This window comes from Gorilla gorilla, chromosome 15 (genome assembly GCF_029281585.2).
Source record: "Gorilla gorilla gorilla isolate KB3781 chromosome 15, NHGRI_mGorGor1-v2.1_pri, whole genome shotgun sequence".
Taxonomy (NCBI): domain Eukaryota; kingdom Metazoa; phylum Chordata; class Mammalia; order Primates; family Hominidae; genus Gorilla; species Gorilla gorilla.
The window spans coordinates 118,728,507-118,755,799 of NC_073239.2; the positions used below are offsets into that span (position 1 = coordinate 118,728,507).

The following is a 27,293-nucleotide window of genomic DNA, read 5'->3' on the forward strand; positions in this document are numbered from 1 at the left end:
AAGCACCAATGCCTCTCGCACGTGAAATCGTACGCTCCTGGAGTCTTACTACCTAATGCATTTCTGCAATCTGGGACGCCTGTCCTTAGCGTCTTCAATAGTTTTGGGCACGAGGTGGACTGCGGGAGTATTGTATTGAAAAGTTAACGTTTTTCCCTTGGACACTCTCTCCTCACAGCTATTAACAAGCTGAGAGAAATAAGGTGACTCCCAGTCATCATGCAGAGGTTTCCTCACCATTTATGATCAAGCCAAATTAAAGAATAAAAATACAATCCTATTGGCACAGCGGCCACCAAATCTTTGAGGCCTGGCCTCGGTGGGCGGGGCCGACGCCGCAGGAGAGGTGCTGCACATGTGGGCGTGACCTCGCGGAAGGAGCTGCGGAGGGCGGGGCCGACTGGGGAGGGGCGGGGCTGTCGGGTGGGTGGGACCTCGCGGCAAGAGCTGCGGAGGGCGGGACCAACCAGGAAAGGAAGGGACGGTCGGGTAGGCGGGACCTTGCGGGAGAAACTGGGGAGGGCGGGACCAACCAGGGAGGGGCGGGGCTGTCGGATGGGCGGGACCTCGCGGGAGGAGCTGCGGAAAGCTGAGCCGGTGAGGGGAGGGGCTGGTCGAGGGGAAGGGCTGGCCGAGGGAAGGGGCTGGCCGAGGGGAGGAGCCGGTCAAGGGGAGGGGCCGGCCGAGGGGAGGGGCCGGTCGAGGGGAGGGGCCGGTCGAGGGGAGGGGCCGGTCGAGGGGAGGGGCCGGTCGAGGAGAGGGGCCGGTCGAGGAGAGGGGCCGGTCGAGGAGAGGGGCCGGTCGAGGGGAAGGGCCGGCCGAGGGGAGGGGCTGGTCGAGGGAAGAGGAGGGGAGGGGACGGGCTGGTCGAGGGGAGGGGAGGGCAGGCGACGGGCTGGTCGAAGGGAGGGGACGGGGTGGTCGAGGGGAGGGGACGGAGGGGAAGGGAGGGAGGGGAGGCGGGGCCCAGCGGTGTCCCGCGAAACTGCCGCTCGCTCGGTTCCCGGGCCTCCCCGTGCGCCTCAGTGCAAAGCGTGCCAGGCACTCTTGACTGCAACGAGAGCCGCGGCGGTGAGGGGGCAAGACCAAGAGGCCACGGTTCGCGTTCCGCCGGCTGAAGTTGTTGCCACACATTTCAAATGTGCATTTCCTACGTCTCACGCTGTCTTGCGCCTCCACAGCGGGCCACGGCCCTGTCACCGCAGTCGCAGCCACATGCTCCCTCCCCTGAGTCGGCTCAGCTCTGCTCAGCAGTCACCCCGCGCCAGGAGGCCGCGGCCTGCCTGAAGCCGGCTCGCAGCGACTCGCGACGGAGGGTGGGGGCGTGAACGGGTCGCGTGGAGAGGGTGGGGGGAGCGGGGAGCGTTAGGGCACGTGGGGGCGCGTCGACCAATGGCAGGGCGCTGTTGAGTGCAGCGGGGCGGGGCCGGGCGCGGGGGCGGGGCGAGCGGCGGGCGGGGCGGGGCGGCCGGCCGGGGGTGGGGAGGAGAGGGGCGGGGCGGGCCGGCCGGGGGAGGGGCGGAGAGACGCCGCCGCCGCTGCTGCCGCCGCCGCCGCCGCGGCTGCCGCAGCCTCTGGGAGCCTGGAAAAGGGGAAGCGAGAGCAAGCGAAAGACTCAGTCCCCGGGCGGCGGCGGCGGCGGCGGCGGCGGCCGCGGGGGCGCGACGGCCGGGGCGGGGGCGCTGCTGCTGCGGGGGCAGGCGGCGGCAGGGGCGGCGGCGGCGGCGGCAGTGGCCCGCTCCAGCCATGCCGAATAAAAACAAGAAGGAGAAAGTGAGTCCGGGCCCGGCCGCGGGACGGAGGGAGCGCGGAGGGACTGCCGGGGGAGGGCGCGACGGCACCGGGGTCCTGCGCCCGGGCCCCGGCTCAGCTCCCCGCCTGACGCCGCGGGCTTCGCGTCCCCGAGGGCGGCCGAGCCAGGCATCCCCGGGCTTCTCTCGGCCTCATGCCCGGTGGGGGCGGGGAGCCCGGGGATCGCGCCGGAGCCGCGGGGCGCAGGCCCGGGCCGCTGGGACCTTCGTGATGGGCCGGGGCTGGGCGTGGAGGGAGGGCGCGGCCCGGGGAGGGGGTCGGAGGGGCGCCCGTCTCCGACAGCGCGCCGTGGGCTTGGGCGGGCAGGTGCGGCCGCCGGGGGGGTTCGCAGCCTCGCAGACTCCCGGAAAGGAGCTTCAGGGATGGGGGCTGTAGACGCCTGGGGAGGAACCCCTGGACGGGGGAAAGGGAGCGAGAAGGGACCCCGCTGAGAGCTGGTAAGGAATTCTCTGCCGCCCCGGAGGGACGCTCTGGGGCTCTCAAACACTATTATTATCCTGGGTGGCGGCGGCGGTGAGGGCTGCGAGCAAGGGTGCTGCGTTTGCATTCGGGGGGGCGGGTATGTTTCTGCTTCAGGTGGAGCTCTGTAGCGTTTCATTATCACCCCAGAAATCCTCACTCATAGGGTTTAGGGTGGGAGGGAAGAAAGGGATGTGATGTGGATCTCAAAATGCCAGAAGCACTGTATAAAATTGGATTTATCTGTTTTCTGCTTGAAGTTTTCAACCTCAAATGCAGATAAAACGAAAAGAATCTGAATGGGAGGTGGGGGGCATTGCACTGTTGGAATCCTAAACGGTATGATATAGAATTTCCTAATGGTATGAATTAAAAATATCAGAAGCTGTAGTTGTATAAATCACTTTTAAAACTGCATTTGGCTTATCTGATGTTTACCTGTCTAAAAAGTGAGAAGACTGATTGACTTTGCTTGATGTTTACCAGGAATCACCAAAAGCAGGGAAGAGTGGAAAAAGTTCAAAAGAAGGACAAGACACAGTAGAATCAGAGGTAACTGTCATCAAATATTGACTTTGTATTTTATACACAGCTTTTAACTTAAGGTAGAAAAACCGAGAGTGATAAAGCCTAGAATCTTCTAAAATGTTTCCCTATGTGAGGTTTTTTTTTTGTGGTGTCTTTCATAACCCTCAATTTTAGTTGTTTAGGTATTTACTGTTTTGCTTTGGAAAACTATTAATGATTTTATGAAAATTGTGCTTGCCTATGGAGTTTGTTTGTGGGTCTTTTGGGGTTTTTTTGTTTTTTATTTTTTTGAGACGGGGTCTCACTTTGTCACCCAGGCTGGAGTGCAGTGGCTCAATCTCTGCTCACTGCTACCCCTTGCCGCCCAGGCTCAAGTGATCCTCTTACCTCGGCCTCCCAAGTAGCTGGGACCACAGGAACATGCCACCACACCCAGTAAATTTTTTTTTTTTTTTATAGAGTCTCACTCTGTCGCCCAGGCTGGAGTGCAGTGGCGCGATCTTGGCTCACTGCAACCTCTGCCTCCCGAGTTCAAGCGATTCTCCTGCCTCAGCCTCCTGAGTAGCTAGGATTACAGGCACCCGCTACCACGCCCGGCTAATTTTTGTATTTTTATTCGAGACGGGGTTTCACCAGCTTGGTCAGGCCGGTCTTGAACTCCTGACCTCGTCCTGAACTCCTGAACCCGCCCGCCTTGGCCTCCCAAAGTGCTGGAATTACAGGCCTGAGCCACCGTGCCCATCCTGGATCTGGTATTTTTAAGTTCATTTCCCACACCTCAAACCCAGCAACCCTCCTGTATAGATTGGTCTTATGCAGTCTATGGTGTTGCTATGTTGCTTTTAGCTTTAGGGTCATCCCCCCACCGCCACTTCCATTGCAAGCTGCCAGGCAACTCAGTGGTTAGTTCTTTTTCTTCCATCACCTTGTTTTCCTTCAAACCATCTCTGCTACTGACGTCCTGGGCTAGCTCCCTATTTCTGTTGACGGTCCCTTGGCCTCTTTCCCCAATAATGTTGGTATTTGAAAAAATTTACCTAGTTTTGGTATTTTATTATTGTTCATATTCTGTCTGTGTGTGTGTGTGTGTGTGTGTGTGTGTGTGTGTGTGTGTGTGTGCGCGCGCGCGCGCGCACTTGTGCGTCAGCCACTTGTGAATTTCTTTGCTTCTTGGCTTTGGCCTCATTGAGGAACAGCTGGAATGCCAAGTGAGCATTGCATCTACTTGACCAAGGTTGATGCTGTTCCTTCACACTGTGAAGTGCCTTCAGAGGATTTGCAGAGTCACCACTTTCCTTTGCCTTTTCTTCCTTGTGACTAATTGTTGAACTGGAGCACCTAGGGCCAAGGGTCCAGGAGCTGCGTGGACCCAGGCAGAGCCAGTAGGTCCTTTTGAATCCATGGGTAGCACATAATTGGGTTAATAGAGTGTCAGTTATCCAGAACTGGATCATTGAGGCCCCAGTCTTATCACAAATGACGTTTATTTGCCAGTGTCAGACTTCTTCCTGTAAGCCAAATTAGAATGAGTTCAGTTCTGTCTGGGAAACACAGTTAACTGGCGATGATCTGCAGTGGACTTTTTTTTAGCCCTGCATTCTCTCTTTTCTATCATTTGGTGTATTCTGAACCTCCCTCCTCTTCAGCAGGTGGTTTATTCCAGCAAATCTGTTGCCCTCCCCAAAGCAAAAAGCAGAAATCCAAAAGGTTCCTTAAATGTCAATAGTTAGGATCATTTGTGCCAGTCTGTCCCTCCCTGTCTTTATAGCAGACAACTGAGGTTTACTGTGCCATGCTGGGATTTGACTTGTTTATTTCTTCCCTGTAACCCTTTTGACTAAATTCATTTCGATGAAGATGAAATGTAGGTGCTTTATGAAGGTATATGCTATATGCCTTTTTTTTTTTTTTTGGTCTTTTGATCTTTCATTAAAACTGCTAAGATTTCTTCTCCCCAGAGCTTTCTTGCTAATGTGCCTATATCCTCTTACTTTAGCTATATTCCTTATACAAAGGAGCATCAGTGTGTATATTTCATTTATTTCTATTTTTAGTGGGAAGATCCTGGCTGTAAGGATGAATAATGTTAAGTTTAAACCTGAAAAATCTCAGTAGTTCAAAGATACCAAAACCACTACTATGTGAAATGTGTGTTTTGAAAGCAGTTTGCCAGCCGTGTGAGACCTGCGGTGTGGCCTGCAGTGCCTGAGTATGATGCCCCACTTGTCTTTTTGTATTTTTTCTAGTGCTACTGTCTAAGAGCTGGAGCTACAGAGCTTGAAATTACCACTGAAAACACTGAAATGTTGGGCCCTTCACTGCTTCCTCATAAGGATACCAGAGGCAACCTGGCATATTAAGCTTGACACTTGGCAGATCACTGTGTAAATTGTTTTTCAGGAATACAAGTTGGGACACTTCTGTTCATTTGACCTTTGAGTTGACCCTTAAATTTTATTATTGTTTTTTTTCCCCTCAGTCTTCAGCTCACTGCTTCACTTCTAGTTCCACCCACTTACCAAATATGATTGACTCATGCAGGTGAATTAAACCATTATTGCACACTTTTTCCCTCTCCCCTCTCTCAGTATTACTCTTAACTTGAATATTTTAACCTGAACAATTTAAATAGGCTTGACATTCCCATGCTGCTTTCAAGCCTTTTTTTTTTTGAGACAGAGTTTCACTCTTGTTCCCAGGTTGGAGTGCAATGGCACGGTCTCAGCTCACTGCAACCTCCACCTCCCGGGTTCAAGTGATCCTCTTGCCTCAGCCTCCCAAGTAGCTGGGATTACAGGCTCCCGCCACCATGCCCAGCTAATTTTTTTTTTTTTTGTATTTTTAGTAGAGACGGAGTTTTACCTTGTTGGCCAGGCTAGTCTCGAACTCCTGACCTCAGGTGATCCGTCCGCCTCAGCATCCCAAAGTGCTGGGATTACAGGCGTGAGCCACCACGCAGCCCCTTTCAAGCCTTTTAACATCACGTCACCTTCACAATGAGCAGTTGCTCCCGTTACCCAGTGAACTCACCTTCTGATGGGACAGTTACCCTAGTTGGGGCTTCTCAGCCTTGAGAGATGTGCAGAGCAGGGACCTGTCCAGGGCAGAGCAGCCAGACAGCATGGAAATAATCCAAACAGAGAAAGCATTCAAGAACCTGGCCTCTGGTTGACTTAACACACTACTTCAAGTATATGGCAGGTCTGTATAATAAACTCCTGCCTGTCTAGTCTTCAGCCTCATAGAAAGCAAGGAAGCAGGTGGCGTATGTTGCAGAACAATTCTTGGGTAGAACAAGGGGACATTTGATGGTTTGGGTTTTTCAGTAAGAAAGATGAAGTCCTGGAGTATAGGGTAGAGTGGTACAGTGGAAAATATTTCAGCTTGGGGGTTAGAAAATAAACATGCCGATTCTTGCTTTGCCATAAATGATGTCACCTAACTTGTGTGACCCTGTTTTCTCATCCCTAAAATGATTTGATAAGTTTAAGATTAGGCTATTTTTAAATGTGGAAGAAACTGGGTGTTACCCTTCTTGAAAGACATTTTCCCTGCAAGTATGGCAGGCTGTATCTTTCAGTGTAACAAAATTCTATTAAAGGTCATAACTGCTGCCCTGTAACTTTTGCCTTATTCTGGAAACTTCTACTCCTTGAATGACATGTGTTGGTACATGTTTCTTCTCTTTCAGATAGAATGGTTAATTTTGACTTGTTGTTTCTGCACATGTGTCCTGGAAATAAAAGTTTCTTCCCACTACTTATTGCTGATTTATTTCATAGGAAGTCTTAAGGAAAGAGGCAAAAAACGGGCTCATGGGTCACTTGAAGTTGGAAAATTCCGTGGAGATTGACAAAGGAGACTCACTTTTGACCATCTGTTCTCAGTGTAACCTTCAAATCTGTGGAAACATAACTAGGCACATTTTATGATTATTTAGAATGTTAATAAATTGCTCTGAGTTTCCTCAAGTCCATTTTGTAAGATCAGACCATAGGTGGGCGTTGTTTCTTTTAAGTTTGTGTACTGTGTCCAATGTTACATTTTTAGAAGTGTTCATGCTTTTTGTGAAGTGATTCGTTTTAAGCACATTAAAGGTCGTTTGAGTATTGTCATGTATTTTACACCTGCTTCAGCTTAGTTTTGTTTGAAAGTCTCTACAGCAACTCTTACATAATATCTGTTGCTGAAGAGAAAGAACAATCCTCTCTCCAACTCGTTAGCTAGCTTCGCCACCTTCTACCTTTAGTAAATTTTTTCCTGTTATAATCTGTCCCTTTACATTCCAGTGCCACCACTCCCTGATGGTCTAGACCTAGGGAGACTGACAGTCACCTCAGGTCGCATAGGTGCTAGGCGGAAGGGTAATTTTTTTAGAAATTAAAATTGAAATTTTAAAAATATTTAATAATACACCCATTAAATGTTAACAACATTGTTATGAAAAATATCTTTGCAAGAAATACTCCTTTTCACAGTCTCTGTAGCAAGAGTTTTCACCTGAGTAAGGAGGAGGACAAGGACAGTCATTTTGTTCGGCACGACTCCTCCAAGGAGAGCCCCTGACACCCCTGTAGGCTCACTTCTGAGCTTGGGGCTTTCGCTAGAACCTCCCATGCCTTAGCTTCCATCAGTCTCTTCCCACCTTTTTTTCCATACAACCCTAAGCTGAACTTCAGTGAAACCCAGAGAAGACCAAGAGAAGTAATACTTTAAAAATCTTTTTGAAATTCATATGTAATGATTATGGAGTAAATGGAATCATTTGCTTTTAATTGCCATGTCTTGGCTCCCTCTTCCCAGCGCCTCCCCCATGGTCTTTCCTTAGAGCCCAGGGGCATCAGAAAGAGGTTCTGCGGGGAGGATCCATCCCTGGCAGCCACAGCCTCAGCTCCCGAGCTTTGGGGTTGTTAGGAGGCAGATGTCCTGAGCTTGCTGCCCTTGAGGCATGAGGGAGTGGTGGGTTCTTCCTTAAGCAGCTCCCTTCTCTAGCCCCCATTCCTGTCCTACATCACAAGCTGCAAGGTCAGTAGACCCCAGGTACCTCCTTTGTGACCTCCACTGCTCTAGACCAAGGGTTCCCATCTGAACACTTGACTGTGGGGCAAGATATTTTGTTGTGGGGCTGCCCAGTGGTCCTCTACTTTGTAGGACATTCACCAGCATCCCTGGCCTTACCCCTGGATGCCAGTGGCCCACTGCCCCCACCAACTGTGACAACCAAAATGCATCCAGACATTGTCTGGACATTGTCTAATGTCTCCTGGAGGATCAAATCGCCCCCTGTTGAGCCACTGCACTATAAAGACACCTTTCCAAGATATGTACATTTGCTTACAAACCATGCCTGGCACATATTCATCTGAGCATTATATTTCCTTTGGAACAGCAGTGAGTGCTCACACAGAAGGGAGATCACTCCTTTATACTCTTCACAATTATCGAGCACCCCAAAGAGGTTTTATTTAGTGAGTTATATCTATCTACCGATATTTTTCCTTAGAAATTAAAGCTGAACGTTTTTAAATAGTTCATCTAATAATAACAATAACACCCATTACATATTGACATAAAAAACATTTATGTGGAAAGAATTTTTTTTTTAATTTGCTGAGAAAAGTGGCATGGCTCTGTTTTTGCAAATCTGTTTAACGTCCGGCTCCATCGAAGGTAGCTGTCTGCCCCTGCACGCAAGCAGTTCTGATTTCGTATGTGTAGCCTGTGAAAAACTCCCCATAATGACGCTTTAAAGGGCAAATCACATCTTCATGTTATCATAAAAACCGTTTTGACCTTGTGGACCCCTGAAAGGGTCAAAGGACACACCCCAGACCACACTTTGAGAACCCCTCTTTTAGAATGCTCTACCCCCATTCTCTGCTGGCCATCTGAATCCTTTCATCTTTTTTTTTTTTTTTTTTTTTTTGAGATGGAGTCTTGCTCTGTCACCCGGGCTGGAGTGCAGTGGCGCAATCTCCGCTCACTGCCAGCTCCGCCTCCCGGATTCACACCATTCTCCTGCCTCAGCCTCCCGAGTAGCTGGGACTACAGGCGCCCACCACCACGCCCGGCTAATTTTTTGTATTTTTAGTAGAGACGGGGTTTCACTGTGTTAGCCAGGATGGTCTCGGTCTCCTGACCTCATGATCCGCCTGCCTCGGCCTCCCAAAGTGCTGGGATTACAGGCATGAGCCACCGTGCCCCGCCCCTTTCATCTTTTTAGCTCCAACTCAAGCTCATCTATCCAGAAACTTCAGTGAAGCTGTTTCTCACCATCTTGGACTGTGTGTTTTCCATATTTTAAATGCTTATAGCAATTACTTACTAGACCAGTGGCTGGCTGTACGCAGTTCTGTGTCATGTATACTGCGTTAGGTGACCTTCGTTCCCCTGTGACTTGCCTTCCTAGCTAGATTCAGTCCTTGAAGGCATCAGTTGAGCTCGAGTCTTCTTTGATCTTGCCATATATATTAGGACCTAGAGTCAAGAAGTATTGAGTTGGTGGGTTTTAAAAGGACTGAAAAGGAGAGCTTGAAGTCAGTTAGGTTGCTGAGTTTTCTGATACTGTAAATTAGCAACAACAATAAAAAACTTGTTTATTAAGAGGCTTATTTATCACTTTTTTGATCCAATAAGGGAACTTTAATGTAGAATTTTTATTCAGTGTAATTCATTTTAAATAAATAACGGTATACTAAAGCAGAAGATTATGGTACTTAGGTTTTTTTCTAATGTCTTGGGAAAATTTTAAAAAGTAGAGTATTTTGGTTTTTTTCTTAGTTTTCTTTTACATATTCAGTGGAAAAAAGTGTAGTCTCATAAGATCTTGGTTAAAAGGTCAGTGGTAAAAAGTATAGCCTCATAAGATCTTATTTTAATTAAAGCACTTCAAAATAGGATTTCCATTTAAATACAGTTATGCATCGCTGAAATGAGGGGGTACGTTCTGAGAGCTGTGTTGTTAGGCAGTGTTGTTGTTTTGTAAACATGATGGCATGTGCTTAACACAAACCTAGGTGGTAGTCTGCTACACACCTAGGGCATATGGAATAGCCTGTCACTCCAGGCTACACACCTGTACAGCATGTCATTTAACTGAACCCTGTAGGCACCTGTAACACAATGGCAAGAATTTGTGTATCTAAACATAGAAAAGATACCATAAAAATATGGTGTTATAATCTAAGGCACCACCATCATTTGTGCAGTCTGTTGTTATCTGAAATGTCATTATGTGGCAGTGACTGTAAAGGTTTCTCTGTGATCTTTTATGCTTTGTGTTTCTTAATTTATTTTGGGAATGTTTCTCAGTAGAGCATAGTTACATATATATTTAATATGTTTTATAAGATAGGGTTTGTTTTGAGCATGTCTTGTTCTGTGCGAGCACTGTGTTGAGGATTGAGGAGATAAAGACCTGTTAGGAACTGAAGTAGTGGCTGTTTCCATCATTTTTGAAGTGTAGCACCTGTTGCTTCTGGACATCCAGTGTACTTGGGAGTAACTTGGCCCCCACTCAGTTAGATCTTATTGTCCTTGAGTGGATGGGACAAGATGGAACCCATTTCACGTAAAGAGCCACCTGGAGCTTTGGGTGAGAAAATCAGACGCTTTAAAGCGTCTAGGGAGACACAGGCTTACCATAAAATTATGGAGTTCCAGAAAGCACATTGGACCCTAGGGTGTGTATCATGGTTAAAGCCAATAGATAAGATCAGCATTCCTCTCCCTCTTCAGTAAAAGCTTCGCTACAGTATATGCAATTCTAGAAAGAGCTCATCAAGCAAATGATATGAAATCTAAAATTTTCCAGTTCAAGAAAGAAGCTCAAAGTTCCTGCATTAAAGCAACAGCAGGGTGAATGGCAACTTATAGCCCTGCCATGTGATGGTGGAAAGGTTTCCACCTGCATCCTTAGCGGAGCTGAGTGAGTCAGTCTGCCACCAACATGAAATGCGGTGATGTTTTCCTAAATCACAGGGAAGATTCATCTGGAATATTTCAATTCGAAGACGGGTCTCCAGTGTTTCCTTAAACACTGGGTACCTGCCAAAGGTCAGGGCACAGCGGTGTCTGGCTTAGCACAGTGTCCTCTCTCATCACCTCACACGTTCCTATCAGTATGTTGTTTTAAGCAGAGACTCTCCAGTGCTCCTGCAGTGAAGTGCTGCTTCCCAAATCCAAACAGCGTTGTCATCTTCATGTTCTCCACCTGGGGGAGTGAGAGAACAAGCCTAGAAATTAAGCTCTCCAGAAGGGGGAAAAAATGCTTTACTAAGGGCATTTGGCTTTTTCTTCATCTCGTGTGTGTGTGTGTGTGTGTGTGTGTGTGTGTGTGTATTTTTTTGAGACCGAGTCTCACTCTGTCGCCCAGGCTGGAGTGCAGTGGTGCGATCTTGGCTCACCACAACCTCTGCCTCCTGGGTTCAAGCTATTCTCCTGCCTCAGCCTCCCAAGTAGCTGGGATTACAGGTGTGTGCCACCACACTATCTTGTATATATTTTCTTAATATAAGATTGAGTGGCTGGGCACGGTGGCTCATGCCTGTAATCCCAGCACTTTGGGAGGCCCAGGCGGGTGGATCATGAGGTCAGGAGTTCAAGACCAGCCTGGCCAAGATGGTGAAACCCTATCTCTACTAAAACTACAAAAATTAGCTGGGCTTGGTGGCAGGCATCTGTAATCCCACCTACTCGGGAGGCTGAGGCGTAAGAATTGCTTGAAAACCTGGGCGGCAGAGGTTGCAGTGAGCTGAGATCACACCACTGCACTCCAGCCTGGGTGACAGAGTGAGACTCCATCTCAACAACAACACAAAAATGGCCCCCAAGAGATTAATTTCAGATACCCTGCAGCCTGCAGGTGTTAGCTCTGACCAAGGGCTGGCATGGCCCGGTGGTAATATCAAATTACTAAGGGGCTCTGAAGGGGTTAGACCTGCCCTGGCCAAGATGTTTGTTGTTTGCTGCATATGGCTATTTTAAATTTAAATTTAAATTAATGAAAATTAAAATTATGTAAATAATTCAGTCCCTCAGTTGCACGGGCCACATTTCAAGTGCTCAGTAGCCACATGTGGCCAGCAGCTACTCTGTTGACCAGCAGATGTGGAACATTTGCAGCTTCACAGAAAGTTCTGTTGGACAGAGCTACTTCAGACCCTACCAGTATTTTCCAAAATAATTCTTATGGGAGTGTATTTAATTTAATTGAACTTATTTTGTTACCTATCAATCTTCTTAATATGAAATATCAAATTTAAGGTTAAATTTAAAGGAAGAGAAGACTTATATTGGCAAAAGAGAAGGAAGTAGATAAAATTAAGGAAAGAGGAGGGCAAGAAGAAGAGGGAATGCGTGGTGAGACGGGAGGGAGGCCCTGTCTACTGCTTGGTCTGTGGTTGGCCTACACTTGATACCCACACGAGAAAGATTCCATTGCCCATAGGAGCGGGACTTGGACAGACCCAAGAGCAGTCACGACCTTTTGTCCTCCTAGTCTTTCTTTATAGACATTTTCTCTTATTTATTTATTTATTTTGGGTTCAAAACACACATGGTTAAAAAATAAAGTAATGCGGCTGGGTGCAGTGGCTCTCGCCTGTAATCCTAGCACTTTGGGAGGCCGAGTCGGGTGGATCACCTAAGATCAGGAGTTCGAGACCAGCCTGGCCAACATGGTGAAACCGCATCTCTATTAAAAATTTTTTTACAAAGCCGAGTGTGGTGGCATGCACCTGCAGTCCCAGCTATTCAGGAGGCTGAGGCAGGAGAATCCCTTAAACCCAGGAGGCAGAGGTTGCAGTGAGCCAAGATTGCACCACTGCACTCCAGCCTGGGTGACAGAATGCAACTCCGCCTCAAAAAATAAATAAATAAATAATAAAGTAATACGGAAATCAAGGTTCTCCCTTCACCTTCCTCCCATTCTCAGACCTGCTTCACAGAGCACAGCCACTTTGTCCTGCTGATTATGAATGGGGCCACTGTCCAGATCACGGAAGCTGTGCAGTGTGGCAGAGGCTGGGCTCTGGAGTCAGGTCCCCCTTCTGTCCCCTGGAGGGATCATACCCTCTCTCGGTATCATGTTCCTGTTTATCTTGGCCGTTTTCTCTGACACTGCAGCTTCCCTCTAGGGGATTCCTTCATTCTCAGTCATCCAGCAGGTTCATTCTGAGACCTGGCATGTGCTGAGCACCATTGCGGGTGCAGAGTTCCTGCACTCGTGGAGTTTGCCTCCAGTGAGGGCACAGAAGTGGAGTGTGGAGCTGCAGGTGTTTTCTGTGGGGCACTAGTGACATTGGGCGTGAGAGCGTCCCACCTTTGCAGAGCAATGGCCCTGGGGATCTCAACACAATGGTGACAACCGAAACCACTCACGTAGCTCCACACACCACTGGTGGACAGGACCCTCTGGCAGCCCCTCTGCTGGAGATTGGGAGGCTGCTTCAGGTGGTCAGGGATGGTCTCACCAAGCAGATGACATGAAAAGTGAAATGTGAATGTCAAGAAGGAGGCCACAGTGCAAAGATCTAGGGCAAGATATTCATTCAGCCAGAGGCAGCAGCTAGTGCGAAGGCCCCATGGAGGAAGTGAGTTTGCCGCGTCCACTGCCAGGTGTTCAGTTGACTAAGGAAAAGTGAGGGTAGGCAGAGCAGGAGGGATGGAGGTAGGGAGCCGAGCACAGACAAGGTAGGGTAAGATCTTATAAACAGCCTGCCTAGACAGGGTTTTGGGATTTTGGCAGGGAGGGGGAGTTGTTTTGGGGTTTTGTTTCTAGAGACAGGGTCTCACTCTGTTGCCCAGGCTGGAGTGCAGTGGTGCAGTCCTAGCTCACTGCAGCCTTGAACTACTGGGCTCAAGCAATCCTCCCTCCTCAGCCTTCCAAGTGGCTGAGATACAGGTGCACACCACCATGCTCAGCTGATTTTTGGATGTTTTTGTAGAGAAGGGGTCTCACTGTGTCAGCCAGGCTAGTCTGAAACTCCTGGCCTCAACCGATCCTCCTACCTCGGCCTTCCGAAGTGCTGGGATTACAGGCATGAACCACTGAGTCTGGTTGGGCTTTGAGTTTTTATTCTGAGGGTCATGGGAAGCCACTGGGGTGTTTTGAGTAGGGAAGTAAGAGGATCTTCCTAGCTGCTGTGTGGGAACGAGGGGCAAGAGCTGAACAAGGAGACCAACTGGAAGACTTTGCTTCTCAGATGAAGGGTTTCTTTGTTCACACAGGCAAAGATGAGGCACTGGCACAGCTGGCTGTGGGTGGGCTTGTCATCTGACCACTTGCTTTAGAGGCCTTGGCTGGGAGCTGGCTCTTGTGACTTTTGGCCCCTAGAGACTAAACTGCAGAGAATTTGCTTTGAGGTGCCAGCTCCTACATTAGCAGCCTTAGGTTTTCCTAGACAGACTGGTTTCTTTGGAGAATCCCTTTTTCTTGTCATAAGCACTCAGTTTACCAATGTTCTGCAGAGAAGGTGTGTGGGGATAAGGTGGCTATGGAGAGATCAGTATTCAGACCTAACATCAATCTCCTTTTCAGCTGCATATCTCACTCCTATCCTCTGCTATACCCAATCTCCGAGTGTGTGGTCTCGGGGGGATTCTGTAGGGACAGAGCACCTGCTTTCTCCCTCCAGCCCCACACTGCTTTGTGGTTGCCAGATGGAAGTTGCATCTGTTGAATATTGCTATGCTGAGATGCACCAGTGACTGCCTCCACAAATCTTTTTATTACTGGAGGTCGTAACTTGCCTCTTCCTTCACTCTCACTTGTAAGGCAGGCTCAGGAGGTTTGCTGATTGTGAGTGCATCATCGACCTTCATCAGGGAAATCTGTCCTGTTTTCCTTTATTTCTTCCTCTCATCCAGAAATTGTTGTCCTGGCACGAGAATCAGTAAACCTTTTTCTGTAAAGGGCCAGATAGTAAATATTCAAGGCTTCAGGGGGCGCGTGGTCTCTACTGCAACGACTTAACTCTGCTGTTGCAGCAAGAGAGAAGCCACAGACAACAGGTGGATAAACAGATGTGAGTGTATGCCAGTAAAACTTGATTTACAAAAATAACCAGGAGGCCAGATGTGGTTCATGGGCTGTGGCTTCCCAGCCGCGGCCTACTGGAATCCAGATTGGGTTTGGCACTTGGAGAAGCTGCTAGTATGGGTCCCTGGGCCTGTATCTGAAACCAGTACTAGCCGTGGTCTGTGGAAGAGGTATCTTTTTTGTTTGACTCTATTCACCATCTAAGAGATACTGAGAGATCAGTGATTCGGCCCTACCCAACTGAACAATAAATATCTTATATCTAGTTGTGAATTTTGAGAATTGCAGTGTTTAAATGAAGGGAAAGAGCTGCTTGTTTCATTTGGTAAATCCCTTATATGATAAAACATCTAGGAGAGAGGCTTTGTCACAAATCCAGTTGCCCATTTTGCTGTTTCCATGAAATATTTCAAAGTAGAGAGACTAATAGACTTCCATGTATCTGCTGCACAGATTGCCTTTTACTCCCAATATATTGGGGTGCTGTTGCCTGGCTGCACAGAAGGTTGTGGGGTGTGAGGGCACTTGGACATTCGGGCTTGCTGTGTCTCTGTTAGAAACTAATGGTGCGTTGTCCCTGAGCGTGAGGGACGCCTCTGGCATCTTGTTTCCTCTACCTGAGGAAGTGCAGCCATGCTTGTTGGGAAGACTTGGGAGAGGACCATGTACCACTGAGGCAGGTAACACCCTTTGCCTCTGTACCTCCCTGTGGGCCTGGCAGTGGGGCTGGGCCCAGGGCCAGCAGTCCACCTACCCTGGCTGGGAACCTGAACTCCTGCATAATTTCAAGGCCCTTCTGGGCAACACCTTGCCTTGCCATGTGGACTGGCCACCTCATCTTCCCTTGTCTCCAGACACTCCCACCACCTCCTTCCCCCAGCCAGAGACTCCAGAATCCCAGATCCTCACAGCAAGACACATCCTCCCCCAGGGACCCCGTGTCTGTTCAGTGGAGAGGCTCTGGGAAGGGGAGGGAACGACTTCCTCTTTATTCCCGTAGCTTCCATGTGAGTGGCCGACAGGTGTCTCAAATAGCATTTCAGATTGTGCCCCCCCCCCCCCACCTGCCTCCTAGAAAATGCAGCTGCTGCTCGTGTGCGGCCACTGTTCACACAGGGAGAGGCCACGGTGCTCGCTCGGAACCCTCTGGGACCACCGACTTTCAGTGGCTTCTACTGAAGGGAAGGGCCGACTATTTTGATTTGGGTTTGACAGATAATACTGAGTTTGAAAAATAATTTCCCATCATTAAGCCAGACATCAAGAGGCCAAAGTAAATTCTAGGTCATCTCTCCCCTCACTGAGTGAGTTCCCTGTAACCAGCATTCCAGAAGAGGGCGAAAGGGGAAGAATCAAGTCCTTTTTTTTTAGATGTTGCCCAAACCAGATGGCTAAACAGTATCATACTTTTTTACTGCGATTTCTTATCATTTTAAGATAGATACCCAGTTTTTATTTTAGGAGTAAACACTTAAACTGAGGAAGCACACCTGTTGTTTCTCACTTCCTATTCAGCCAACACTAATGCCTTCTCTGTACTGAGAACAGCTGATCCTCCCAAAGCGTGTGTGTCTCCCTGTCTTCGTGGGGCCCTTGCTGTTCTCACCATAAGCCCAGAAGACTCAAGGATGCTCAGCGGGTCGTGCAGCCCTCTCCACCACCTATTCCAGAAAGTCCTCCTCACCCTAAAAGGAAGCCCCATTCCCACCAGCAGTCACTCCTCACTCCCCTTCCCCCAGCCTCTAGCAGCTACCAGTCTGCTCTCTGTAGATGTGCCGATTCTGAATAGTTCATAGAAATGGAATCATGCAATATTTGTCCTTCTGTGTCTGGCTTCCTTTACTTCGCAGAATGCTTTCAAGGTCCATCCATGTTGTAGCGTGCGTCATACCTCATTCCCTTTTTTTTTTTTTTTTTTTTTTTTGAGATGGAGTCTTGCTCTGTCGCCCAGGCTGGAGTGCAATGGCGTAATCTCGGCTCACTGCAACCTCCACCTCCCAGGTTCAAGCCATTCTCCTGCCTCAGCCTCCCGAGTAGCTGGGACTACAGGTGCACACCACCATGCCCAGCTAATTTTTGTATTTTTAGTAGAGACAGAGTTTCACCATGTTGGCCAGGATGGTCTCGAGCTCCTGACCTCGTGATCCGCCTGCCTTGGCCTCCCAAACGCTCGTTCCTTTTTATAGCTAATATTCTATTGTTTGAATATAGCACATTTCATTTCATCAGTTGATGGATATTTGAGTTGTTTCTACCTTTTGGCTATTGTGAATAATGTGCTGTGAACATTGTGTACCGATTTTTGTTTGAACACTTGTTTTCAGTTCTTTTGGGTATATGCCTAGGAGTGAGATTGCTGGGTCATATGGATGGTCATTTTTGTTTGTGTGTTTGAGACAGAGTCTCGCTCTGTTGCCCAGGCTGGAGTATAGTGGCGCCATCTCAGCTCACTGCAACCTCTGACTCCTGGGTTCAAGCGATTCTTCTGCCTCAGCCTCCCAAGTAGCTGGGATTACAGGCAAGCACCACCATGCCCGGCTAATTTTTGTATTCTTAGTAGGGATGGGGTTTCACCATGTTGGCCAGGCTGGTCTCAAACTTCTGACCTCAGGTGATCCACCCATCTCGGCCTCCCAAGGTGCTGGGATTACAAGCTTGAGCCACCATACCTGGCTTTGGATGGTGATTTTATGTTTAACTTGCCGAAGAACCACCAAACTGTTTTCCATATCAGCTGCCCCATTTTACATTCTCACCAGTAATATACAAGGATTCCAATTGTTGTTCCACGTCCTTTATGACACTTGTTTTTTGTTGAGACAGGGTCTCATTCTGTCACCTAGACTGGAATGCAATGGTACAATGATTGCTCACTGCAGCCTTGAACTCCTGGGCTCAAGCTGTCCTCTCGCCTCAGCTTCCTGAGTAGCTGGGACTACAGGTGCATGCCACCATACCTGGCTATTTTTTTTTTAATGTAGAAAAGGGGTCTCACTATATTGCCCAGGCTGGTCTTGAACTTATGGGCTCAAGCAATCCTCCTGCCTCAGCCTCCCAAAGTGCTGGGGTTAGAGGCATGAGCCATGGTGCCTGGCCATGCTAACAAGTTATTTTTCAGTTTGAAAAAGAATAGGTATCCCAGCAGATGTGAAGTGGTATGTCATTGTAATTTTCATTTACATTTCCCTAACATCTAAAGGTGGTGAGCATCTTTTCATGTGTTTGGCCATTTGTATATCTTTTTTGGTGAAATGCCTGTTCAAGTCCTTTGCCCATTTTTTAATCGGGTTTTCTTTTTGTTATTGAGTTGTTAGAGTTCTTTTCATATTCTGGATACTAGACACTTATACAATTTGCAAATATGTTCTCCCACTCTGTGGGTTTTTTCACTTTCTTGATAATATCCTTTGCACAAAAATGTTTAATTTTTATGAAGTCTGGTTTATCTGTTTTCTTTTTAGTTGCTTGCACCTTTGGTGTCATAGCTAAGAAACCATTATCAAATCCAGGGCCATGAAGCTTTACCTTTGTATTCTTCTAAGAGTTGTGTGGTTTCAGCTCTTCTGTTTAGGTTTGTGATTCATGTTGAATTCGTTTTTTTCCTGTGGTGTGAGGGGGGATCCACCTTCATTCTTGTCCATATGGCTCTCCAGTTGTCCCAGCATCATTTGTTGAAGAGGCTGTTCTTTCCCCGGTGAATGGGCTTGGCTCTCAATTTTATTCCATCAATCTGTATGTCTGTCCTTATGCCAGTATCATACTACCTTGAGCCAAATGCACTTTTAAAAGATCCAAGGCTGGGTGCGGTGGCTCACCACACCTGTAATCCTAGCACTTTGGGAGGCCACAGCAGATTGGATTGCTTGAGCTCAGGAGTTCAAGACCAGCCTGGACAACACAGTGAGACCTTGTCTCTACAAAAAATACAAAAATTAGCCAGACGTGGTGGTGAGTGCCTGTAGACTAAGCTACTCAGGAGGCTGAGGGAGGAGAATCATTTGAGCCCAGCAGGTTGAGGTTGCGGTGAGCCGTGGTTGTGCCATTGCACTCCAGCCTGAGTGACAGACAGACCCTGTCTCAAAAAAATTAAAAATAAAAATAAAATATCTGAAAAGACATACAAAACTAGGTTTTGTCTGGGAGGACAAGTAGTTTGGTATTGCTGGAACATCAAGTGTGCATGGAAGTGGTTGTGTGAAGGCTGGAATTAAGGACGTGAGAGACAGTGACTGTGTGAAGGAGACGCAGCAAGCTCCGGAGCCTGCCTGAGTGTTGGCAGATAACGGGGACATGAGATGTGTCCATGCTCTCAACAAGCTCAGAATCTCTTTGTAGAAGCAGACATGGGATTCCAAGCCTGATGGAAGTGTAAGGGAACCCCCTTAAGAACACTGAGGAGATGGTGGGGCCTGGCTGCGTGTATGAGTGGGGAAAACATTAAAGAGAATGGCATTTGAGCTAGAACTGAAGGCTGAGTAGATCAAAAGCTTTGTGTGGGGGTGAGAGTTTGGGAACGGGAAGAGGGCATTTCATGCTGAAGAAACAGGCATTGAAACAGGGCAGGGTCAGAGAACATTTGAGAATCTGAGAGTGGCCCAGCATTCCTGAAATAGAGGAGAGACTCATCTCTCCCATACATTGAGAGATGAGTCCTGGAAAAATAAGCGTGGGGGAGACAGCGGCTGAGCTCAAACCCCATGCTACGGAGTTTGAACTTCCTCCCGCAGGCAGTGGGGAGCCACTGGCATCTTGTGAGCAGGGGAATGGTCTGATGGACCTTTAGAAAGGTCAGTCCGATAACAGTATGAAAATATGATTGGAGGCAGCTGTGCTCACCACTGTACCACCAACACTGAAAATATGATTGGGAGAAAGATGAGGGGAGGTGTTCTGATTGTCTGGTCTATAGAGGCTAGGGTTAATGCAGGGAGGAATAACGTGTTCATTTGGACTATTTTCACATACACAGTAGTCGAGGGAATCACATAGGGAAGCCCCAGGTCCCCATTGCCCAGCCTTGGCCATCATCCACTGCAACCTATCTTGTCTTATCCAGGCCTCCTCCTCCATATGCATGGCCCTCTCTTCACACTACATTATTTTGAAGCAAATCTCAGTCATCGTATTTTATTTGTAAGTCCCACCTGTGGTATCCTCCAACAAGGACTCCAAGAACCAGAACGTGATTGCCTCACCTAAAAATATTAACTGCAATTCCTTACTCTCAGGAGTAAGCATTAAATCTCCCCTCCGCTCCTCCCTTTTTCATTTGGTTGGTTTGGGTCCTGAATTGAATTGAGTCCTGAGATCCAAATCAGGTACATACATTACACTAGGTTGTGATATGTGCTGGTTCCTCCTCTCCTTTTTCTCCTTGCAATTTAATTGTTAAATCAGGTTGTTCCCATACGTTTGAGAGATATGATAGTCAACCAAGGGTGATTTTGCCCCCCAAGGGACATTTGGCAATGTTTGGAGACGCTCTTAGTTGTCGCCGCTTGGGGGGAGGGGCTGCTTGCATGTAACAGGGCCCACAGCGGAGGCTCATCTGGGCTGAAGTGTGGTGGCTCGACTGCCAGGTGCTGTGGGAGGACACCTCCTGCCATTCCCCCACGTTCCCTGGTTCCCTGCGTCCAGATCGCTTTGCTTTTGGTTAACACACTCCCCTCTCTCTTGTATTTTCCTAAGAACTGGTGGTTAGACCTCAGGGCTTGATCAGGTTCAGGCTGGACTTTCCGGCATTAAAAATACTTCTTAAGTGGCATATCACTTAGTCCTTGGCACATAAGTGGTGGCAGTTTGTTCCGTTTACGATAAAATTGCAGAAAGGGAGGATTTTGAGAGGCACTGGAGCATGGAATTGCTCGGGTGTGGGGTGTAAGGGGGGAGTTGGGGTCCAGCATTTGGCTCAACCCCAGACCCAGAGTCCAGGGACTGAGGCTGGGGCTTGGCTGCAGCACTGACTGGGTGATTTCAGGCGCTCACCCCACAGCCTGAGCCTTGCTTTCCTCTCTGTAAGCTAAGGATGCGCCAGCTCGGCCTGAACCATGGAATGCAGCGTGGGGCAGCCGCTCCCCAGCCTTCCTCCCTAGCCGTCTCCCTCCAGCTACAGGTGCCTTGCGGTGCCGCCACTGGAGGAGTCTTTGCAGGTTTATGGGACATCAGAGCAGGGAGGGAGCCGGGTGTCGGGGCTGCGGCAGGGTCCCCGCCGGGCTGTCCACGAACCAGCGAACCAGCGGTGTTGGTGGTGTCTGGTGCCCAGGAGGAGGGCTTGTTTACAGCTGCCGTATTTCCCGGGACCCTGGCTTCTGTCCTCAGGGACCCCTTCAGACCTTCCCCACCCTCCGAAGCCTCAACCCGCCCTGCGCCTCCCGGTGGCACAGCGACCTTGGCGGCTTTGGCCCCTGAGCCGCTAGGCTGCCAAGGCGCGCTGTGCGCGTGGGGCCAGGCTCGACCTCACTCCTGTTGTCGCTGCAGACCCGCGTGGGCTCCCGCCGGGTCCTCCTGCCGCCCCCCAGCCTCCCCACCCCTGCCCTTGCCAGCCTGCGCCTTCCTGGGCGCCTGACGCACCCCTCTGCCCCAACCACGTTTTCTCAAGAGTGTTGTCTGTCCCGGCCTTCCAAGGAGACCCTTAGCTCCCGCCGGCCGCCTCCGGAGCCTCCGGCATGGGCCCCAGGCCGCGGTCCCGCCTTTGCCCCGGCCTCCGCTGCCTCGCCCCGGAGCCCGGAGGAGGGGAGCCGGCCGCCCGGGGAAGAAGCGGAGGACGCCGATCTGGCCTCCTGCGTTGCGCGCTCCAACCCTCTGCTTGGCGACCCGCGAACCGCGCTCTCCCGTTTCCTTTCCGTCCCGTCTCGGGGCCGTGGCCAGGTGTACCGGAGCGGCACCCAGGAGCCCGCCCCAGCACCCGCTCCCGCTCCCACCCCGACCTCGTCTGCGCCCACCCGCTCTGGGCAGCTGCTCCCAAGGGAGCCCCTCGCCCGCCCTCTCTCCTTCCCTCATTCCCTCCATCCTTCTCTCCCTGTGTTCCTCCTTCCCTCCCTCCCTCTCTCCCCCTTCTCTCTTTCTCCCTCTCCCACTCCCTCTCTCCCCACCCTTTCTTCCCCTCCCCCCTCCCCCCTCCCCCTTCTTCCTCTCCGCCTCTCCCCTCCCCCCTTTTTCTCCCCCTCCCCATCCCTCTCTTTCCCCTCTTTTTCCCCCTCCCTCTCTTTCCTCTTTCTCTCTTTCCCCCCTCCCCCTTCCCTCCCTCTCTCTTTCTCCCCCTTCCCCCTCTCTCCCCCCTTTCTTCCCCTTCCCCTCCCTCCCCCTTCCCTTCCCTCTCTCCCCCTTCCCCTCCCTCTCTCCCCTTCTCTCTCTCTTTCTCCCCTTCCCTCTCTCTCCCCTCTCTGTCTCTTTCTCCCCCTCCCTCTCTTTCCACTTTCTCTCTTTCTCCCCCCTTCCCCTCCCTCTCTCTCCCCTCTCTCTTTCTCCCCCTCCCCCTGCCTCTCTTTCCCCTTTCTCTCTTGTTCTCCCCCTTCCCCTCCCTCTCTCCTCCCTCTCTCTTTTCCTCCTCCCCCTTCCCCTCCCTCTTTCTCCCCCTCTGCCCTCTCCCCTTTCCCCCTCCCCTCCCTCTCCCTCTCTCTTTCTCCCCCTCCCTCTCTGCCCCCTCTCTCTCCCTCTCCCCCCTCCCCTCCTCCTCCTCCCCCTCCCCTCTCTCTTTCTCTTCCTCCCTCTCTCCTCCTCTCTTTGTCCCCCTCTCTCTTTCTCCCCCCCTTTTCTCTCTACCCCCTCTCTCTCTTTTTCCCCCTCCCCCTCCCTCTCTCCTCCTCTCTCTTTCTCCCCCCTTTCTCCCCCCTTCTCCCCCTCCCCCCTCTCTCCCCATTTCTCTTTCTCCCCTCCCCCCTCCCCCTCTCTCTCCCCCCCCCACCATTCTCCCCCTCTCTTTCCCCCTCCCTCTCTCCCACTCTCTCTCCTTCTCCCCCTCTCTGAGCCCAGGTTCTTGGTGGCATCTGCTTTGGGCGGCTCTGCAGCTCCTTCCTCAGGGAGATCACCTCACCTTCCCAGGAACAGACAATGTCTCATGCGGAGAGGCCCTGCCCTCCTGAGCTGATGTCCCATCGGGGAGGAAGATGCCCCCTCAGAGTTGGTGGGAGCACCTGGGGTCACGGTGTTGTGGGGCAGGCAGCTGGTGGCTGGGCTGGGCAGAGCAGGCAGGCTGGCTCCTCTCTCTGGTCTTGGCCCTGACGAGAGAATGGAGTGGGGCATGGTGGCCAAAAGGCCAAGGGCCCGTTTGGAACTGTGCCCGAGGGCTGACTTATTTTCTCAGGGGCAGAAGCCTATCCTCAGTGTGTCCCCGTGGCAGTCAAGACCCATGGACTTGCTTCCCAGCCCCCTAGGCTAGGCCACCTTCCATGCAGCCGACCTTCCAGCTGGGGTCAGAAGCCACGGGGGAGCCCTGTCATTGGCCTCTACCCAAGGTCCTCGCTGTGAGTGCTGGGCTGGCACTATAGTGAAATAAAAAGGAGATGGAGAACATTATCTACTGGAACACGCACGTATGTGACTGAACATCTAAAGCCAGGACAGCTCCTAGGAGCAGCTCCTCCAGACTGTGGAATCAATGCCAGGGGCACCCAGAGAAGGCGGAGCAGAAACCTGTCTAACTGGGGGATTCTGTGGAGGAGCTGGTTATGGAGGGGCTTTTAGGGAAGAAAGACCCAGGCTTTCATGGCAAAAGATTGACAGATGTCAAGCTCAGAGCCCAAGAAAGTACCTTTTGAGGAAAAAGCCACAGACTGAGGGAGAGAAGGGAACCGAGACCCCTGCCTCCCAGGTCAGAGGCTGCCTGCTGTTCTGGGCAGTCTGTCACATGAGACAGCTCTTTCCAGGCATTCCTAAGCACCTTAGTAGAAAGTAAAGCAGCTCTTACTGCTTATGAAAATTTCATTCGAGGATGAGAACAAATTAATGTTTGGGGCTGGAGTTGGTGTGTCTGCTCTCCTTGGCCCTAAACTAGGTAGGTTTGTGTCTCCAGGATGGAGTCTGTATTAGTTCATTTTCACACAGCTATAAAAAACTACCTGAGATTGGGTAATTTATAAACAAAAGATGTGTAATTGACTCACAGTTTCACCTAGCTGGGGAGGCCTCAGGAAACTTACCATCATGGCAGAAGGTGAAGGGGAAGCAAGGCACTTCTTACACGGCAGCAGGAGAGAGAGAGAAAGTGGGGGGGGATCTGCCAAACACTTGTAAGTCATCAGATCTCGTAAGAACTCACTTACTATCACAAGAACAGCAGGGGGGAAACTGCCCCCACAATCCAGTCACCTCCCACCAGGTCCCTCCCTTGACTCGTGGGGATTACAATTTGAGATGAGATTTGGGTGGGGACACAGAAGCAAACTGTCTCAGAGAGTGACAGCCTTTTTAAAGAGCACATATGCAGACACAGACTCCCTTTCTTTGGGCAGAAAGAAGAGTGGGCAACGAGCACATTATGTAAATCATCTTGACGGTGGACACAGCAGCTGTTGGCTGTCACTGCTGGATAGTGGTGGCAGCAAACAGCTGTGGGCCAGGTCACTGCTTGCTACCTAGAGAGCCCTTCAGCTGGGGGGCCCAGAGCACAGCTGAACTCCACGGGCCCCCTTGGTGAGCTCCTTTGGCCTCTGTGGATGACAGGGGACCCCTGGTTCCTCTGCTTCGTGCATCTTCAGACTCTTCTCCACCTCTGCTGAGTAGTTCAGTTGGCAGCGTTGCAGGTTGGCTGCAGGGGTGTTGACCAGCCCTGGAGTTATGGTGCAGCCTGGGAATGAGCACGCACACCAGGAGCCTAGGACAATGGCAGCAGAACAGCTCCAGCGGAGCGTTTCCTGGGGCTCAAGGGGAAGCACTCAGATGGCCTGCTTTGGGTATTCAAGACTGAGTGGTGAGCCAGCAGGGAACACCTAGCATTTTGTGAGATACTCAGCCGTATTCATCTCCTCGCACCACTGTACAAGTTACACATGCAGTGGCTCCAAAGAGCATAAACTTACTATGTTACCGTTCTGGCATGTAGGTCTGAAATGAGGCCAAAATGAAGGTGTCAGCAGGGTCGTGATGGCTCTGGAGGTTCTAGAGGAGAATCTATTTCCAGCCTTTCCCACCTTGTAGAGGCCACCTGCCTGCCTTGGCTCATGGCCACTTCCCTGCATCTTCCAACCCAGCCATGTAGCATCTTCAGATCTCTCTCTGACCCCTGCTTTCGTTGTCCCATTGCCTTCTCTTGTCTCCCTCCTGCCTCCCTCTTGTAATGACCTGTGTGATTCCCTTGGGCCCACCTGGATGATCCAGAATCATTGTCCCATCTCAAGATTCTTAACTGAATCCCATCTGCAGAGTCCCTGTCGCCAAGCAAGGTCCCATATTCACCAGTTCCAGGAATTAGGATGTGGTCATCTTTAGGCATCATTATTTAGTCTACCACATCAACCTATGTGGTAAATATTTAGCAATCAAAAGTTTGAAGGAAGATATGAGAAATTAGGCATCTTTGAATCTTTCAGTCTAATATTGCTGAAGGTGGGACATAAGCCCCATACTCCAGCCACTCTAAGGAATGATGTCTTCCATGGAGTGAAGGGGAATGCCCCAGAGTAAGACTCATGTATATGTTTTTCTATATTTTAATAGTGCTACAAAATACAACCATTGTACATATTCATTTGTTTTTGTTTTTGTTTTGGAAGCAAATTTCCGTCAGGAAAAACAGCCTTGTTGCTGTCCCGTCTACAGTATCTGCTAAAATAAAAGTACCAGTCTCTCAGCCCATAGTGAAGAAAGACAAACGGCAAAATTCTTCAAGGTTTAGCGCAAGCAATAATAGAGAACTTCAAAAACTACCATCCTTAAAAGGTAATTTTTATTTGTCTTTTAAAAGTTAAACTGTGGCTGTTGGAGTGAAGGAGCGATGTTTTGATAGTGTGTGCTGATTTATTCCTTTGCTGTGTTTGTATTTTGTGGGGTCATCTTTTCTGTATTGAGGGGTTTTTTTTTTAGGTTGAATGTCATTAACTTATTTACTCAATTAACATTTTAAATTCCAGAGCTATTCAAGATAAAAGTTTAACAACACAGTATAGGCATAATACACTAAGGAAACAGGAAAAGCTGAACATCTTTTTATTTATGGTATTAAGCTAGCCAGTTTTTCTTTTAAATTAATTTTCATTTGTTTGTCTTAGAACTGTAGCAATTCCGAAAGGAATTACTCCAAGTACAGTAATTGTAAAAATTATAGTAGAAGTTCCCTATGTTTCTAAAGTAAGGACTGTAGCTATAGTACATTATGGACTTGCTTTGTTATGAGTCATTTGAGGATTACCTCTACTCAAGCGTTTCTTATATGAAATTAGGAAAAAGTGCTCTTTACTTTGAATTTCCCCCCAAATGACACAGCCATCTCTTTCCATCTCAGGTTGTTTAATCTCTAAAAGTCTTCCTTTAGATTTTGAGATTGAGGTGCTTAAAACCTTATCAAGGAAAACAGAGTAAGGACCGTAAAGTCAAATGTGAACCTCTTAAAACCTTTATAATTACTAAAATATAAGACAGATATACTAAACAAAATACCATTTTTCATACCTTAAATTTATAATAATGGATCTTTTACAATTAATTTCCACTGAATATTAATTCAGCAACCAGTCCAGTGGCTCGCGCTTATAATCCCATCACTTTAGGAGGCTGAGGCAGAAGGATCACTTGAGCCCAGGAGTTTGAGACCAGCCTAGGCAACATAGGGAGACTCCGTCTCTACAAAAAAATAAAATGTGCTGGGCATGGTGGCACACACCTGTGGTCCCGGCTACTCAGGAGGCTGAAGTGGGAGGATTGCTTGAGCCTGGGAGGCCAAGGCTACAGTGAACCATGATCGTGCCACTGCACTTCAGCGTGGATGACAGAGTGAGATCTTGTTCTCAGGAAAAAGAAAAGTAAATATGAACTCAGTGAGAGCAGGCAGTCTGTCATGTTTATAGCTGTATTCCCAGGCTTTCCACGCTGTAAAGCAGATAGCAGATTTGCCAGGTGGAAGGAGGAAGGGAGGAAGGGAGGCTGGGTGGATGGTGGATTTATGGGTGGGTGGATGGGTGGGTGGATTTACGGGTGGATGAATTTTCTTGCCCCCTACTTGCTAGAAATCCAGGTTCTCGGCCGGGCTCAGTGGCTCATGCCTGTAATCCCAGCACTTTGGGAGGCCAAGGCGGGCGGATCACGAGGTCAGGAGATCCAGACCATCCTGGCTAACATGGTGAAACCCCGTCCCTACTAAAAATACAAAAACAAAATTAGCCAGGCGTGGTGGCGGGCGCCTGTAGTCCCAGCTACTTGGGAGGCTGAGGCGGGAGAATGGCGTGAACCCGGGAGGCAGAGCTTGCAGTGAGCTGAGATTGTGCCACTGCACTCCAGCCTGGGCGACAGAGCAAGACTCCAT

General features: G+C 49.6%; 1 protein-coding gene across 7 annotated transcripts in view; it reads left to right on the top strand.

Annotated features, from left to right (window-relative positions):
- Positions 1–442: 442 nt before the first annotated feature.
- Positions 443–27,293, top strand: part of PPP2R5C (protein phosphatase 2 regulatory subunit B'gamma) — a 166,988-nt gene continuing 140,137 nt past the window's right edge. For 2 of the 7 annotated variants that reach the window (XM_019009822.3, XM_055361579.2), the window contains exons 1-3: positions 549–597; positions 2,758–2,823; positions 25,549–25,714. In XM_019009822.3, coding sequence (XP_018865367.1) covers positions 556–597; positions 2,758–2,823; positions 25,549–25,714 — 274 coding nt within the window. In that variant the 5' untranslated portion in view covers positions 549–555. Of the gene's footprint in view, positions 598–1,530; positions 1,774–2,757; positions 2,824–25,548; positions 25,715–27,293 lie in introns of those variants that run through there. The other 5 variants (XM_019009823.4, XM_019009821.4, XM_031001646.3 and 2 more) reach the window with 5 other exon arrangements.